General features: G+C 30.8%; 1 protein-coding gene across 2 annotated transcripts in view; it reads left to right on the top strand.

The window, feature by feature from the left end:
• LOC127179310 (utrophin) overlaps positions 1-16,469 on the top strand; it is a 32,772-nt gene extending 16,303 nt beyond the window's left edge. Inside the window, exons 11-19 of one of the 2 annotated variants that reach the window (XM_051132643.1) lie at positions 2,262-2,347; positions 2,643-2,800; positions 4,448-4,614; positions 6,076-6,187; positions 8,476-8,612; positions 10,568-10,606; positions 11,663-11,734; positions 13,633-13,758; positions 15,549-16,469. In XM_051132643.1, the coding sequence (XP_050988600.1) occupies positions 2,262-2,347; positions 2,643-2,800; positions 4,448-4,614; positions 6,076-6,187; positions 8,476-8,612; positions 10,568-10,606; positions 11,663-11,734; positions 13,633-13,758; positions 15,549-15,579 (928 nt within the window). In that variant the 3' untranslated portion in view covers positions 15,580-16,469. Of the gene's footprint in view, positions 1-2,261; positions 2,348-2,642; positions 2,801-4,447; positions 4,615-6,075; positions 6,188-8,475; positions 8,617-10,567; positions 10,607-11,662; positions 11,735-13,632; positions 13,759-15,548 lie in introns of those variants that run through there. The other variant, XM_051132644.1, reaches the window with a different exon arrangement.
• Positions 16,470-18,035: the final 1,566 nt, after the last annotated feature.

The following is an 18,035-nucleotide window of genomic DNA, read 5'->3' as shown; positions in this document are numbered from 1 at the left end:
TCTCAAAAAAATTTTTTGCGACTGAAGAAAGAAAGACGTGAACACCTTGGATATCATGGGTGTGAGTAAATTATCAGGAAATCAGGAAATTGATTGATTTTCAAAGTAAATTTGGAGAAATGTAGCATCAAATCACTTGCTCTCCAGCGGATCCTCTGCAGTGAATGGGTGCCGTCAGAATGAGAGTCCAGGCAGCTAATAAAACATCACAATAATCCACAAGCAATCCACACCACTCCATTCCATCAATTAATATCTTGTGAAGCAGAAAGCTATGTGTTTGTAATAAGCAAATACACCATTAAGGTGTTTTAACTTTAAAACGTTGCTTATGACCAAAATATGAGTCTATAATCCATAATAACTAGGGCTGTCAGTTTAACACGTTAACTTAATTAATTATGAAAACATAATGCGATTAAAATATTTGAATGCAGTCAGTGCACTGGCCCCAGACATGTACATCATCTTATATTTCATATAGTTGACTGTTGACAAATATGATGCAGGGCAACAACTCCAAAAATGCAGTTATGCCCTAAAATTCAAGATATTGGTACAAAAAATGCCCGCGAATGTGTTTTGTCTCATATTTATATACAGCAAGAGCAATATGACACGAGTGCTAATTTTGTCCCCATCTATTACAAGCTTAAATGTGATTTTATACAACAGTTCAGTAAATAAGTAGTTGATATTGTGTTATATTTTGCTTAATTTTGCAGAGAACATATTACCTTTGAAGCCATAGCAGAACTGTTGCGCGTCGCCGCAATGAATCAGAGTTTTGAACGAATCGTGTGAACCAATGATTCAAAAACCCATTTATAAACAGAGCCATTCACGTCATTCCTGAATGAATCAGCCATTTGAACAAATCAAATGAATAAATTAATGACTAAAACTAAATGAGTAAAAGGTCTAAGACTCCTAAATAGATATTTTACCATATTTTTGTGTTACAATTTATGTAGGAAAAGTAATAGATTAATATATGTCAAGAGTGCAACTTAAAAAAATCTACATCATAACATGAGTTCTGAGCTTTGTCACAAAAGACTTTCTTCGTTTCCTTTTTCCCTATCACGCTTTAGATAAAAGAAATTGTATATTAGTTCAAAACGTAAAATCTCAAAATTCATCCTTTGAAAGGCATTTTAAAATCAGACATGTACATCAAAATCATATTACAAAATGTTATCATTCATGAATTATAAAAATGTAAGTCTGAATAGTGCATTTTTATGTCTGTGTTTAAAAATGGGAGTGACAGTTAAAGGGTTAATTAAATTAAAAAATGTAATCGACTGACAGCCCTAATAATAACGCTTCCTTCAGTGAAAAAGTCCATCCCTTGTTGTCCTCTCGCATCAAAATCCACTAACATATTTGCTTAGAATTGTTTTGGACTGTTTTTGCTTATAAACTGTGTTTGTGTATATTTCTCTCCTGATTCAGACAAGATTATTTTTCTACTGGAGAAAGCAATATTATGGACAGAGGACTCATCGGTCATAGGAGAGGACTCATAAATCATTGCTTGTTAGAAACACACAATTTGTGGATAACGTACATTACTTGTGGATTATTGTGATGTTTTTATTAGCTGCTTGGACTCTCGTTCTGACGGCACCCATTCACCATTGGATCCATTGGTGTTGTGATGCTAATAATCACACAAAAATTAGTTTTAGTATTTAGTTTAAAATGATGAAACAATAGATATACTTTAAAAATAGGTGAAAAAGTAGACAGTTTTTGTCAGAGTTTTGTCCATAGTTCTGGTTGAATATTTTTTGCATAACAATGCAATGACATTTATAAAATATTAAATCTGAATAAATTGTCCAGTACTTTTAACAGAGGACAATCTCCTCTGTAATGGTTGTTCTCATACATATTTGATGTAATGCTTTGTTAATTTCTTTTTTTGCAGTCCTAAAGCAATGTTTCTGTTTTTGCCAAGAGGACAAGCTGGCACTAAACTGTTTAGTAAAGACATAACCAGTGTTATTTCCCAAGATAGTATGCATTTAAAATATAATACGTAATTCCTGCGTTGCATCAATATAAGCGTGGCCAGAAGGCTGAGCCAAAATTCAGTGTTGTTGCTGCAACATCCCTGTTTTGTTTGCACAACAATTTTTAAAGGCAAATAGCAAAGTATCTGGGATAGGAAAGTATTTTAATATCAAAAACACTGGGGAAAAAAAACCCTGTTGAGATTGAATAAGTCTCTTGCTGTCTTTTTTTTTTATTAGCGACAGAAGTGGGAAAGTTCAAGTGTTGTCCATGAAGATTGGCTTGTTTTCTCTTTCGAAAGGACCTCTAAAGGACAAGTACAAATGCAAGTATTTTGACATTGAACATATGTGGCATAAAGTATTCTATCCTGCTCTCAAATTATAAAAGAATTAAGTTATGTTGTGAAATCCTGTCTTCTTTCTTTCGCTTTGATGTCTGTGCACAATTTCACTGCAAACTTTGATTTCACTGACTGGGAATTGAATGCAACGCTGTCCTTGCTGTGGCCCTTACAAGGACATTTATAAATTGGATCTTAAGTCTAACATCTTAGCCACTCACCCTCCTGGTCTCATCATGTGATGTTCTTTGAGTTTTATTCCAGCTGTCCTCCACAGATCTGTTCGCTCAGGTGGCCGGTGCGGCGGGCGTCTGTAACCAGAGGCAGCTGGCGTTACTGCTACACAGCAGCATCCAAATCCCACACCAGCTCGGGGAGGCCGCAGCGTTTGGAGGGAGTAACATGGAGCCCAGTGTCCGTAGCTGCTTTCAATTTGTGAGTTAGCACAGTCTGTAGGGTAAAAAAATGAGATAATGAGATATCTCTCTTTATATCTTTGTGTCAGACCTATGAGTATCCTGAGAGCTAGTGTTATTTCAACATTATTTATATACTATCATCGTTTTATTCATATTTTTAATTAGCTTTTATGTTGATGTTTGCAGTTATCATTTTAATTTTTTTAGTATTTTAGTATTTTTTGTTTTGTTCATTTTAGTTTTGTTTTAAGTTTTATTTAATTTTAGCTAGTCATTTTAATGCTTCAACTTTAATTTTGGCATTGTGATGAAAATTTAGTATTATTTATATCGTTTTATTAATATTTTGAATTAGCTATATAGCTATTTAGCTGATTTATGTTTTATTCAATTCTGTTATATTTAATAGCAATTTTTTTTTTATTTAACCTTTTTTGTTGTCTAATATTAGTATTTAACTTAATTTTATTTTATTTTAGCTTTATTTAAATTAACAAAATGTTTCAATAATTTTAGTTTTAGTTAATAAGCTTGCTGAGAACAAGTCTGTCAATCTCACATTTGAAATGTCAACATTTTTTAGCAACTTTAAACTTTTTGGTGTTTTTTCACTTGAAAAATTAGAGATCTCAATACGAACTTCTCAAACTCAAATTTCTCATCAGATTTTTTCAAGACCAAATAATCTACACCAACATATTTTTAGTACACATCTGAGCAATCAGTTGTTGATCTGGATGATGTGCAAGTTTTTATTTTTTCGTTGGACCTTATTATATGACCACAACAAAATCCCTACTTTATTTACTGAGTAAGTGAAAAAACATACGCGTATGTTACAAAATGACAGTGTTTAACAAAAATTCTGACATGCAAATCAATGAACAAGACTCTATGATACATAATTTAGGTGTGTGAGACATTATATATTCCTAAAGGGAGCTGCTGAACGGATGCTCAGACTTGTTTATTTGGGGATAGGGGCTCATCATTACACATCAGTGAGTTTTGACATATAAATAAATGATGAGCTCAGTTATAAGAGTGGCAGGCCTGCCAGGGGATTTACATCGCCACTTTCAGACGCTTAGCGCTCGATCCGACAGCTGACGCACGAGCTAGCGAGAGAAATTCAAATGAAATCCACTTGATTTGTGCGCACGCGTTCCTATAATATCACATGATGGAGTGCTTTACGATGTGAATGAACCACATCCGCCGGTATAATGGAGTATTTATAAATCCGTTCAGCTCTCCTGAAAGCCGCCCTGGACGGAGCCTGCTTCGCTGTTTTACTTGGGTCACAGTGGAGCTCTTTTCATTTAATGTTGCATGTAATGAAAGACTCTTGATAGTCCTGCCTTAACTGGCCTGCTGTAATTGATTCATAACAGTAGTAGCAGTTTTAATGTCAGGAGGGAGACACAAATGACCACAATTGGGGCCATTTGCTTCACTTCAAAATTACTAATGGATCCCTCGCCCTCCAGCTAATAAGGTTGTGATGGGATATTATAGTTTTTGGGTTGTAGTTGAATACGCTTCCGAAATGATAAATAGACCATCCGAGTGCTTTTAGACTCAGACAGCTCCATTATAGTGTGTCGTGCAGCGCACTGCGGTTATGAATGAGGGGTTCGTCTGTCGTCTGTCGGGGTTTCAGGTGGGCCGTGATGACGTCATTGAGCTGCAGCAGTTTGTGGACTGGATGCATCTGGAGCCGCAGTCCATGGTCTGGCTGCCTGTGCTTCATAGAGTCGCCGCCGCAGAAACCGCCAAACATCAGGCCAAATGCAACATCTGTAAGGAGTGTCCCATGGTGGGCTTCAGGTAAAACAAAGTTAATTGTAGTGAAATTTGTTTTAGGGTGGACGGTTATGACATTGTCATGGAGAAAATAAAGATAGAAACTCTTAAAATGTAATTTTCTTTAGCAAAGGAGGTGCATAACCTTCAGACAGTGTTGTTCGTCAACCTCAGGAGGTCAAACAAAATAGTATTTTTAGCTATTACTAGCTTTTATTATTATTATTAATAAATTCTACACTAAAATATACTATTAAAGTAATAAACAACAATACATTTATTAATAGTAATTATTCTATAGTAATAAAGATATTATTTTTAATAAAAATGATAAAACAGTGTTGAAGTATACAATTCTGTAACAAAATATACTATTAAAATAAAATAATAAATAACAATACATTGGATAATAATATATATTATGAAGACATTATTAATAAAACATTTTACTTCATTAATATTATTAATTATTATTAATATTATTATTATTACTATACGCGTACTGGAATGTGTCTAAACATAATTTTAGAATCCAGATATTTGTGAGTACATTATTTTTTTTAGCAATAACCATTAAAATGAAATATATCAAAAGTGTTTATATATAAAATTCTATAACAAAATATACTATTAAAATACATAAAATAATAAATAACAATACATTTATTATTATTATTAATAATAATAATAATATCAGTAATAAAAACATTAGTATTAATAACAAGGTCACAGTTTTTATCATTTTTACTTCATTATTATTATTATTATTATTATTACTATTATACACATAGTGAAATGTGTCTAAACATAATTTTAAAACCCAGTTATTTGTGATTACACCATTTTTTAACAATTAACATTAGAATTTAATATATGAAAAGTGTAATAATAAAATATACTATTAAAATAAATAACAATACATTCAATAATATATATATATATATATATATATATAACATTTATTATTTAATAATATAATAATAATAAACATTACAGATAAATATATAAACTGTTGAAATATAAAATTCTACAACAAAATATGCTATTAAAATAATAGTAATATCATAGTAATAAAGACATATTTAATAAACAATAATAAAAACAAGGTTACACCTTTTGATTATTTTTACTTTATTATTATTATTATTATTATTATTATTATTATTATTATTTAAACAACAACATGCCAGAATGGGCAACAAGGTTGCAATTTTCCCCATTAATTGAGATGTCAAGCATATCTTATCTAACATACAGTGCAGATTATTTCAGAGAAGCTTCACAGTAATAAACAAGCAAAATTCTTAAATTATTATATTATTATAAATTATATATTATTATTATTATTATAAATTCAGTGTAAGTTATAAGCAGCTCTGTGGAATACAATAATGTCAACATTCAGCTAAGGTAGTTCAGTTGATTCAGTTTAGTTCACAGACAGTGTCAGTATTGCAAAAGTGTTAAATATCTGTTATCCTTTAGGTATCGAAGTCTGAAGCACTTTAACTACAATGTGTGTCAGACGTGCTTTTTCTCTGGAAGGATTTCCAAGGACCAGCACCTCAGCTATCCGATGGTGGAATACTGCACCCCTGTGAGCATCTGGAAGACGCTTGTGTTTTGAGATGGTTCATTGTGGCAAATGGTTCAAAAATTTGTGAGGAAGTAGTGCAGGTGTTGCGGCATTCTAAATAATTTGGAAAATCTTTTCTTTCTTTTTTTTTTTTTTTTACATTTTCTAAATTGTATATAATTTAATATAGCTATACAGTTTATATTTTATTGAATTTTATAATATAAATATCATTATAAATAAATGATGTAACTTTTTAATAGAAAGTATATTATATATCTTATATGTCTACTTTATTGTGTTTGTGTAGGTGCATTAATTAGTGAGGAAATATAGCAGGTGTTGCATCATTCTAAATAATTTGGAAAATCTTTTTTTGTTTTTCTATTAATTTTTTAAAAGTTCTAAATATTATATAATTTCATATAGCTATATATTTGATGTTTTATTCAAATTTATAATATAAAAATTATTATAAATAAATAAATAAATAAATAAATAATATATTTTTAACAGAAAAAATATTATATATCCTATATGTCTACTTTAGTGTGTTTGTGTAGGTGCATTAATTAGTGAGGAAATATAGCAGGTTTTGCATCATTCTAAATAATTTTTTCTATTATTTTTTTTTACATTTCAAAATATGTAATTTAATATAGCTATATATTTTATGTTTTATTAATTTTTATAATAGAAATGTCATTATAAATAAATCAATTCTGTAGTTTTTTAATAGAAAGAATATTATATATTTTATGTCTATTTTATTGTGTGTGTGTGTGTAGGTGCATTAATTAGTGAGGAAATATAGCAGGTGTTGCACCATTCTAAATAATTTGGAAATAATTTTTTTCTATTAATTTTTAAAAATGTCAAAATATTACAGAATTTAATATAGCTATATATTTTATGTTTTATTCAATTCAATTCAAATTTATTTGTATAGCGCTTTTCACGATACATATCGTTGCAAAGCAACTTTACACCAAATTGACATTTTTACAATATATGTAGTAGTAGCTTGATGTATCTATTAGTATGTCATGATCTGTAGTGTCGAACGCAGCACTAAGATCAAGTAAAACTAGCAATGAGATGCAGCCTTGGTCTGATGCAAGAAGCAAGTCATTAGTGATTTTAACAAGTGCAGTTTCTGTGCTGTGATGGGGCCTAAAACCTGACTGAAATTCTTCATAGATATCATTTTTTTGCAAGAATGAGCACAGTTGAGCAGATACAACTTTCTCTACAATTTTAGACATAAAATCTAAAATTTAGACATAAATCCCACCTGTAAGTCGCTTTGGATAAAAGCGTCTGCTAAATGAATAAATGTAAATGTAAATGGAAGATTAGAAATGGGTCTGTAATTTGCCAGTTCACTACGGTCTGGTTGTGGTTTCTTAATAAGAGGCTTAATAACCGCCAGCTTGAATGGTTTAGGGACGTGACCTAACGATAACGATGAGTTGATAATATTGAGAAGCGGTTCTTCTGGCACAGGTAACAATTCTTTTAGCAATTTAGTGGGTACGGGATCTAATAGGCATGTTGTTGGTTTAGACACAGTGATGAATTTATTTAACTCTTCCTGTCCTATAGCGGTAAAGTACTGCAGTTTTTCTTTGGTATTCAAATTTATAATATAAAAATCATTAATTAAAAAATATAAATAAATAATATATTTTTAATAGAAAGAATATTATATATTTTATATGTCTACTTTATTGTGTTTGTGTGTGTGTAGGTGCATGAATTAGTCAGGAAATATATCAGGTGTTGCACCATTCTAAATAATTTGGAAAATCTTTTTTTTTTTTATATTAATTTTTAAAAATTTCAAAATATTACAGAATTTAATATAGCTATATATTTTATGTTTTATTCAAATTTATAATATAAAAATCATTATAAATAAATAATATATTTTATATGTCTACTTTATTGTGTGTGTAGGTGCATTAATTAGTGAGGAAATATAGCAGGTGTTGCACCATTCTAAATAATTAGGAAAATCTTTTATTTTTTCTATTATTTTTTAATTTTTTTTTAAATATTACATAATTTAATATATTTGGTGTTTTATTAATTTTTATATAAATATCATTATAAATAAATAAAATCAATATTTTTTAATAGAAAGAATATTATATATTGTATATGTCCACTGTACTGTGTTTGTGTAGGTGCAGTAATATTTTGTTAGATTTTTTTCCCTGTTTTTTTCTAAGCCTTAACACTCCAGTCCCTGCCACTGTAATTCTTCATGCACAACAGAACATTTCCCTACAGCCTCTCTGTTACAGACAACCTCAGGAGAAGATGTGCGTGACTTCACCAAGGTGCTGAAAAACAAGTTTCGCTCAAAGAAGTACTTCACCAAACACCCTCGGCTCGGCTACCTGCCCGTCCAGACCATCCTGGAGGAAGAGCATTTAGAGACGTGAGTATTCCTGCTGGAAATATTCAAGATGCATCTTTCCGGATGAGATCTCTCTAATTCTTGACTAGAAAGTGCGAGAATAAACAGTATTATACTTCTTAGATTCACATACCTTTGTTTATTGCAGCAATGACTTTCTGTTATCGCTCAGCCTCGTGGGAAACATGCCTCTCTGCTCCTGCTTTGCTGAGTTCATGAATTACTAAAGGTCTATTCATGTGTCATTCGAATGCTGGAACAAATAAGAGGCCGTTCATTCATGTAATTCCAAAACTGCCGCTTTAACATCAACACGCGAATGCTGCTTTCCTCTCGTGGATGTGAAATTAATTGCAAAAGCAATCAGGTGTCTGTTTAGTGAGATCGAGGGGGAAATGAAGACACAGGACATTTATCATGTTCACGGCAGCCTTTAATATTGAAATAAACCAGCTGTTCTCACTGGCTGTTGAGGTTTCAAAGCACAGGCAAAAGTAGTAGTTTTGTTTTGAGTGTTATTATTACATGTCCTGATTCATTGTATGAGTGACTGCATATGGGTGTTTTGTCAACAACAGCTGCTTTTGTCCTTTTACAATTAAAATTAAACATGCTAATTAGAACTCTTTTTTGCTTTAATTTATTTTTGCTACTTTTTAGATTATGTTTCGCAATATATGTATTGTCCCAGACCCAGATGTTTAATGTTAAACTTCCTGAACATCCATTATATATATATGAAAAAATATGACATTTTTAACAATGATCGAAACAGGGTGAAATTATCTTAAAGTAATATTTTTTTTATTTTTTTTTTTAATTTTATTTTGCACAGATTAAGACTGTGCCTCAGTTATGGTGCCATTTCCACTGGAATCAGCAAAATTTAATTTAATTTAATTTAATTCATTATTTTGCACAAATTACGCCTATCCCTTGGTTATGGTGTCATTTCCATTTCAATCAGCCTTTAATTTAATTTAATTTAATTTAATGTTTTGCACAAATTACAACTATCCCTTAGTTATAGTGCCATTTCCACCACAATCAATCATTTTTATTATTATCATTTTTTAAAATTATTATTATTTTATTTTGCACAACTGCAACTATCCCTCTGTTATGGTGTCATTTCCACTTCATTCACTTCACTTCACTGACAGAATTAATTAAATAGCATTAGTTAATTAGTGAGGAAATATAGCAGATGTTGCACCATTCTAAACAATTTGGAAAATCTTTTATTTTTTTCTATTAATTAAAAAAAAATTCAAAATATTACATAATTTAATATAGCTATATATTTTATGTTTTATTAAATTTTATAATATAAATATCATTATAAATAAATAAATGCCATATTTTTAAATATAAATTTTTATCACAATCAACATTTATTTTATTTTATATATAATTTTAATTTTATTATTTTATTTTGCACAAATTACGACTATCCCTCAATTATAGTGTCATTTCCACCACAGTCAACAATTCTGGCAATACTAAAGTTCAAAGATTAGTGTACTTGTATAGTAAAAGCTAGTAACGAGACAACAGTGACACTTAAGAGCCTGAGATGAAATATGAGATGTTACTGTATGTTGTGTGAAGAAAAATGAATGCAAATATTGCCTGTGAACAGAAGCATTAAGGTTTTTATGCTAAAATTATTTATTCAGTAATTGTCTAAAAATATCATTTCATCCACATAACAAACAGTGATTTGAGATGTGTTGCAAATTACAATTATTCATAATTGACTGGGGGAAAAGCTTTTTTGCTCCGAGTTCTTATGATGCATATACACTTTTAGAGCTTTTAGTAGACAAAATGAAGTAGTGTAAGTGTGAAAAGTGTTTTAAGAGAGTTTTAAAAGTTTACGAAAACAAGCAAAGCCCATGTGGGTTCAGCTCTCATCAGGTCCTCATGTTGACAGCTCTGTTATTTTCTCACTGTGCTTTCTCTATGTTTTGCAGCCCCGTTGCATTTGTAAGCATGTGTCCAGAGGAGTATGAGTGAGTATCTGCAGTCTCTCCTCTTGTTTTCTGATTTAGTTCGAATCTCTAGTTGTCCCTTCATCCACTTCAAAACCATTAAGCAACCTCAGGGAATTCAAGCTGTGTATTCGCTCTTAATATGCAGTGGCCACAATTAAATTGGTGTTGTATTGCATACAAAATACCAAACCAATTAGCAGCTTTTCTCAAATGCTGCAATAATGTTGCTAAAATGTTTAAAAGCTTTTTCTCAGAACCGTTATTTATTTATTTATTTATTTTCCGTTTTGTTACAGTGATTTATAGTGAGTGCATATTGTCAGTTCTCCTTTTTTTTTTTACATTTATTCAAATACATTTAAACACTGCACACATTTCAAAACAAAAAACATACAATAACGTACAAACACATAAATGCCAGTTTCGCTATCCACATTATTAATAATTCAAAAATTACATAAATTTAAGGATATTAAATTCTACCTTCAAACTATTTTTCTAAAATAAAATAAAAAAACACAACAGTATCATCTTCACACACACAAAAAGGAGAAAAAAAGTAAAATAAATAAATAAATAATAATGATACATGAAAATCACTCCTCCAATCCAAAATAATTAATAAAAGGTGACCACAATTCCAAATAAGAACTAATTTTCTTCCTAGCTATTGTCAGTTCTCCTTTTAAGTTTCAAGCTTAAAAACCAAACTTCTTTTAAATAAATGCCACTTGGTTTGATATTATAACTAGTGTTATGACACTGTGTCCACAAAAATACTGAAACGGTCTACTCATACAACAGGAAAGGTTTTCTTAATTGGCAACACTGAAAAGGTTTCCATTGCATCCACTAATGAGCAGGATTTTTACAATAAAGCATTTCTTTCTCTCACCCTATTAGAAGTACGTTTTGTTTTAAGCTGAATTGTTTTGCCTACTTCCTTAACAAGCTGTTTTGCTGAATTGAATACTTCACTTTGACAGCTGCAGGGGAACCAAGTAAATGGATCAGACATTTACACATTTTACAGCTGGATACATGCATCACGAATTTCACATTTTTCACTTTCAGGACGACGCAGAACAACAGAGAATCCAGTGCCATCTTACCTGTAGCAGAATCTCACCTGTCAACAGGAAAAATGTGAGTTACAGCGGATCGTTCGGTTCATGTGCGCAGCAGTTTGTCATTCTGTCAGTCACTGTGACACCTGAAGTAACAGACTGATGAGTGAGCATTTAATATTTGACCTCACAGTGACCAGCACAAATAAATCATGCATCTGGACTGATTCAGTACAGACACATAAAGGCAGTATGCTAATATTTAATAATAGCATTCTGAAAATAATTATGATTTTATGCTTATTTTTATAAGCATTGGCATAGATTTGTGGAGCAGTGTTAATTTAATTATATATACGCTACCAGTCAAAAGTTTTTGAACAGTAAAATTTTTATTGTTTTTTAAAGAAGACTTTTGTGCTCACCAAGCCTGCATTTATTTGATCCAAAGTACTGAATAAGCAGTAAAATTTTGAAATGTTTTTGCTACTTAAAATAATCATTTTCAATTTGAAAATATTTTCAAATGTAATTTATTCCTGTGATAAAACCTGAATTTTCAGCATAATTACTGCAGTCATCAGTGTCACATGATCCTTCAGAAATCATTCTAATGTGCTGATTTGCTGTTCGAAAAACATTATTATTATTATCAATATTTTAACAGTTGAGTACATTTTTTTCAGGATTCTTTGATGAATAGAAAAATTCAAAGATCAGCATTTATCTGAAATAACAAGCTTTTGTAACATTATACACTATACCATTCAAAAGCTTGGAGTATAATTTTACATTTTTTTGGAAAGAAATTAAAGAAATTATTACTTTCATTTAGCAAGGATGCTTTAAATTGATCAAAAGTGATGATAAAGACATTTATAAAGTTACAAAAGATTTCTGTTTTAGATAAGTGCTGTTCTTCTGAACTTTCTATTCATCAAAGAAACCTGAAAAAAATTCTGCTCAGCTGTTTTCAACATAAAAATAATAAATGTTTATGAAATCAGAATATTAGGATGATTTTTGAAGGATCATGTGACTAAAGTAATGATGCTGAAAATTCAGCTTAGAAATCACATATAATAAATTACATTTTAAAATATATTAAAATAAAGTTATTTTTTTTATTAAATTTTCTGTTTTTGCTCTACTTTGGATCAGATAAATGCAGGCTTGGTGAGGAGAAGAGGCTTCTTTACTTTTGACTGGTACTTAATATTAACAGGAAAATAATACTGTATACTATATATAAATTTTAAATAATATTTGTGAATTGGTATTATATTAGATATATTATTAAGATATATTATTAAGTACTTCTTTTTTCTTTATTTCTCTTTTAAATGTGTATTTTTTTGTCATTTTTGTTAAAGTTTTAGTTTGTTATATTAGTGCATCAGGTTAAACCAAATGAAAACGAGAAATATTTATTGTTTTATATATATATATTAATATAATATAATAATAAATATAAATATAATATAATAATATAAATTTTTTCCTAATTTTTTTCCTAATTTTTTTTTTCCCAAGTAAAATTTTTTATTGTATGAGTTTTAGTTAACCCGGCTATGTATTTTATGACTTATTTACAGTTTCGGCAATTATTTGATCACCTTATTATACATAAATGTTTTTTGAATCCAATGATTAGCCACCATGCAAGTCTTTTTTAAATAATTGTAAAAAATTTGAAATAAATGAAATATGTTTCTGAACATTTAAATTCTAAAATTACACTTAAACTACAGAAGAATGGGTTAAACCTATTTACACTCAAGTCATATCTAAAAATGTCTTATTTTCTAAATCTGAGCATAGAATTGAATGCAACTATTATACAATTAGGCTAAAGGTGCTAAAAGGTTAACAATGTTGATGCTTGCCTTTGAGATCACTGCTAATTAATTAGACGTGCAATGCTATATTATGTAGGATTATGCAAAATGACGTCTGTCTTTATTGTCATCTTTGCAGGGGTGCAGACGACGTCCACACTCAGATTGATGAGAGAGCAGCTACATGTGCACATCAGAGCTCATCCGACACTGAGGTGATGATGATGAATGAGCTGGAACGCTCTCACAGTCTGGAGGAGGACAGGTACCTGCATCATGTCACCTGATACACGCTGAGAGCCACTCATGTGTTTCTGATTTCTTATGAATGCTAGCAAAACAACTTCATATAGCCTACTACTGTATGGCTCTATCCAAAATCACATACTTTCCTACTACATAGTAGGCAAAAGATAGTATGAGAAAATTATGATAGTGTGAGAGTATTATGTCCAAATTCACAGTATTCAGGAAACTGTAGGCAAAAGTACCCAGATGACCTACTATTTCCAAAGTAATTCTGAATATTGCACATCCAGTGGACACTTTATTACTCCATGAGGCTATAGGAGAGTATCTGTGGTGCTTGTAGACACAGCCTATGTCAAATGTTTGCATGCAAAGAAATATTTCATACAATTTCATACAGCATTTATGCACTTATAGACCATAATAAGTTGTTTTATGGGCAGATAATACAAATTCTACAGTTCAAGTTTTCAATTTTTTTTTTATTTAATCTGGTATCTGCTATGAAAGCCAGTTAGCACCACAAAATAATAATAAATAAAACTATTACAAAAAACTATTAAACATTTTATTACTTTTTATTTCATGATTTGGACTTTCTTTCTAAACTTAAAATTCTGACTTTTTTTTTTTGGAATTCCAAGTTTACATATCACAATTCTGAATTTACATCTCATCATTGAATTTTTTGTTTCCGCCAATGAATAAAAAAAAAGTTAAAATAAATAAATAAATAAATAAATAATAATAATAATAATTAATAATGACAACAACTTTTTTCCTGACAACTGAGTGTCAAAAGTGTTTGAACAGTAAGATTTTTAAGGTTTTTTGTTTTGTTTTTTTTTTAAAGAAAGTCTCTTTTGCTCACTAAGCCTGCATTTATTTGATCCAGAGTACAGCAAAAACAGTTAGATTTTGAAATATTTTTATTATTTAAAATAACTGTTTTCTATTTGAATACATTTTAAAATGTAATTTATTCCTGTGATTTCAAAGCTGAATTTTTAGCATCATTACTCCAGTCACATGATTCTTTAGAAATCATTGTAATATTCTGATTTGCTCAAAAAAATAAAAAAAAACATTTATTGTTATTATGTTGAAAACACATTTTTTTTAGGTTTCTTTGATGAATAGAAAGTTCAGAAGAGCAGCATTAATCTGAAATAGAAATCTTGTGTAACATCATAAATGTCTTTATCATCACTTTTGATCAATTTGAAGCATCTTTGCTGAATAAAAGTATTAATTTCTACAATTTCTCTATTTCAGATAAATTCTTTCTGTTCATCAAAGAAACCTTAAAAAGAAATTCTACTCAGCTGTCTTTAACATAATAATAATAATAATAATAATAATAATAATGATAATAATAATAATAAAAATAATAAAAATAAAAATAAACGTTTCTTGAACAGCAAATCAGCATATTAGAATGATTTCTAAAGGATCATTTGACACTGAAGACTGGAGTAATGATGCTGAAAATGTAGCTTTGATCACAGGAATAAATTACATTTTGAAATATATTCAAATAGAAAACAGTTATTTTAAATAGTAAAAATATTTCAAAATTTTACTGTTTTTGCTGTACTTTGAATTAAATAAATGCAGGCTTGGTGAGCAGAAGAGACTTCTTTAAAAAGATTAAAAATCTTAATGTTCAAAAACTTTTGACTAGTAGTGTACCTCATAATCTGGACTTTTCTTTGCAGTTCTGAGAAAAAAAAAGTCAAAACTACCATTTTTAATTTTAGTCCTGTGGCAGAAACAACCTTTCATAATCTCTGCTCTTTCGGTTAGATCTGAGGATGTTTTTGGTGACTTCACATGAGAGTCTTCAATCAAGATGCGATAGTGGAGGCGAGGCCTGGGATCTGAAGTTTGAGTTCTTTGCATAAGATTTCATCTTGCATCACCCATGTAACAGCATCTCACACCCCACACCGAGATGACTGATGCAGTTTTAGTGTGACAGGACTTTCATCATCGCCGTCTTCCACTCCTCACACTGATAAGAGCCAGTGTCAACCGTAGCGCAGATGTGTTTGTTTACCCGTGAGCTGTTCGCTAGAGGATGACCGTACAGACAGATCGCTCGCCGTTCACACCCCACGCGACTTCCTCCCAGAGAGACTGCTGTCATGCTTTAATGCCACTGATAAAAATGTACACATTCTCTCACCATGACAATCAGTTCTGCAATGCAGAATAAAGGCTGCTTTAAAGGAAAAGTGCACCCAAAATGAAAATTTGCTGAAAATGTACTCACCCTCAGGCCATCCAAGACGTGGATGAATATGTTTCTTCATCAGATTTGGAGAAACGTAGCATTACATCACTCACTCACAATCGGATCCTCTGCAGTGAATGGGTGCCGTCAGAATGAGAGTCCAAACAGCTGACAAAAACATCACAATAATCCATAAGTAATCAACACCACTCCAGTCCATCAGTTAACATCTTTCTGCGTGTTTGTAAGAAACAAATCCAGTTTTAATTTTAAACACTGTTGTCCATGTATAGGTGCAAATGCAACAAGAGTTTAAAAAAGAATCACGGATGTGGAGTGTTTCTTCTCCGATTTCATTGATGTAGGACATCCAAACAGATGTTTCCTCCATTTTTATTCCAAAAATATGTTTTATACATTTGTTTGCTGTGTGCATCTTACATACAGTTGAGGTCAAAAGTTTACATCCCCCTTAGAGAATCTGCAAAATGTTAGAGATTATACAAAATGCATGTTATTGTTTATTTAGTACAGACCTGAATAAGATATTTCACATAAAAGACATTTACATGTAGTTCACAAGAGAAAATAATAGTGTAATTTATAAAAATGACATTGTTCAAAAGTTTACATACACTTGTTTCTTAATACTGTGTTGTTACCTAAATCCACCAGGTCCCACAATTCTTTGGTTTTTCAGCATTTGTGTGTATTTGAACCCTTTCCAACTATGATTTTGAGATCCATCTTTTCACACTGAGGACACCTGAGGGACTCATATGCAACTATTACAGAAGGTTCAAACACTCACTGATGCTCCAGAAGGACAAAACATTTATTAAGAGCTGGGGGGTAAAAACTTTTTGAATTTTGAAGATGGGTAAATTTAACTTATTTTCTCTTCTGGGAAACGTGTAATTATCTTCTGTAGCTTCTGAAGGGCAGTACTAAATGAAAAAAATATATCTGGGAAAAATAAGAAAAATGTGCACATCTCCATTCTGTTCAAAAGTTTTCACCCCCCCGGCTCTTAATGCATCATGTTTCCTTCAGAAGCATCAGTGAGCATTTGAACCTTCTGTAATAGATGCGTAGGAGTCTCTCAGTTGTCCTCAGTGTGAAAGGATGGATGTCAAAATCATACACTGACATATAGTCATTGTTGGAAAGGGTTCAAATACACAAAAACGCTGGAAAACCAAAGAATTTGTGGAACCTGAAGGATTTTTTTGAAGAACAGCAGGCAGTTTAACTGTTCAGGACAAACAAGGGACTCATGAACAACTATCACTAAACAAAAAAACAGCTGTGGATCATTCAGATAACAACACAGTATTAAGAATCAAGTGTATGTAAACTTTCAAAAAGGGGCATTTTTATAAATTCAACTATTATTTTCTCTTGTGGACTATACGTAAACATCTTTCATGTGAAATATCTTATTCAGGTCGGTACTAAATAAACAACAACATGCATTTTGCGTGATCCCTCTTTTGGTAAAATAATTAACATTTTGCAGATTCTGAAAGGGGGATGTAAACTTTTGACCTCAACTGTATGACACTATATTGTGTGTTTGGTGTCTCAGCAAATCTTTACAATTATATTGTTAAGTTGTACTGCTGCTGTTGTGAAAAGCTTCTGTGTCACCATTAAACTTCTTTGGATTTGACTGGAAAAGCTGCATTGTAATAAATATATATTTTTGTCTCAGACGCTCCTGCTGTATTTTCAATCACATTTTGATAATTAATTTTAAAGTCATGTTTAGGCATCATTTAATTAAAAGATTACTTATAATCAGTCTCAAACTCAACTGAACATCAATAATGCATGATTAATTAAGGATGTCTTGAACAGGATGCCATTTTTAATCTCTTGTCTGATTATTGTTTCAGCTGTGCTGATGTTTTCCTGTTTTTATTTTTTTTTAATTAGCTTCCAATCACAATATTGCAAACCGAAAAGTTATTATTTCTTTAACCAGGGTGCTATTAAAACCTCCCACACATCTAAAGATTACATTAACTGTTCTCGTTTGTTTTAGCAGATGATGG

The sequence above is a fragment of the Labeo rohita genome, chromosome 17 (genome assembly GCF_022985175.1).
Source record: "Labeo rohita strain BAU-BD-2019 chromosome 17, IGBB_LRoh.1.0, whole genome shotgun sequence".
NCBI lineage: Eukaryota > Metazoa > Chordata > Actinopteri > Cypriniformes > Cyprinidae > Labeo > Labeo rohita.
The sequence above is the reverse complement of the archived record's forward strand: the minus strand, read 5'-3'. Positions and strand labels throughout refer to the sequence as shown.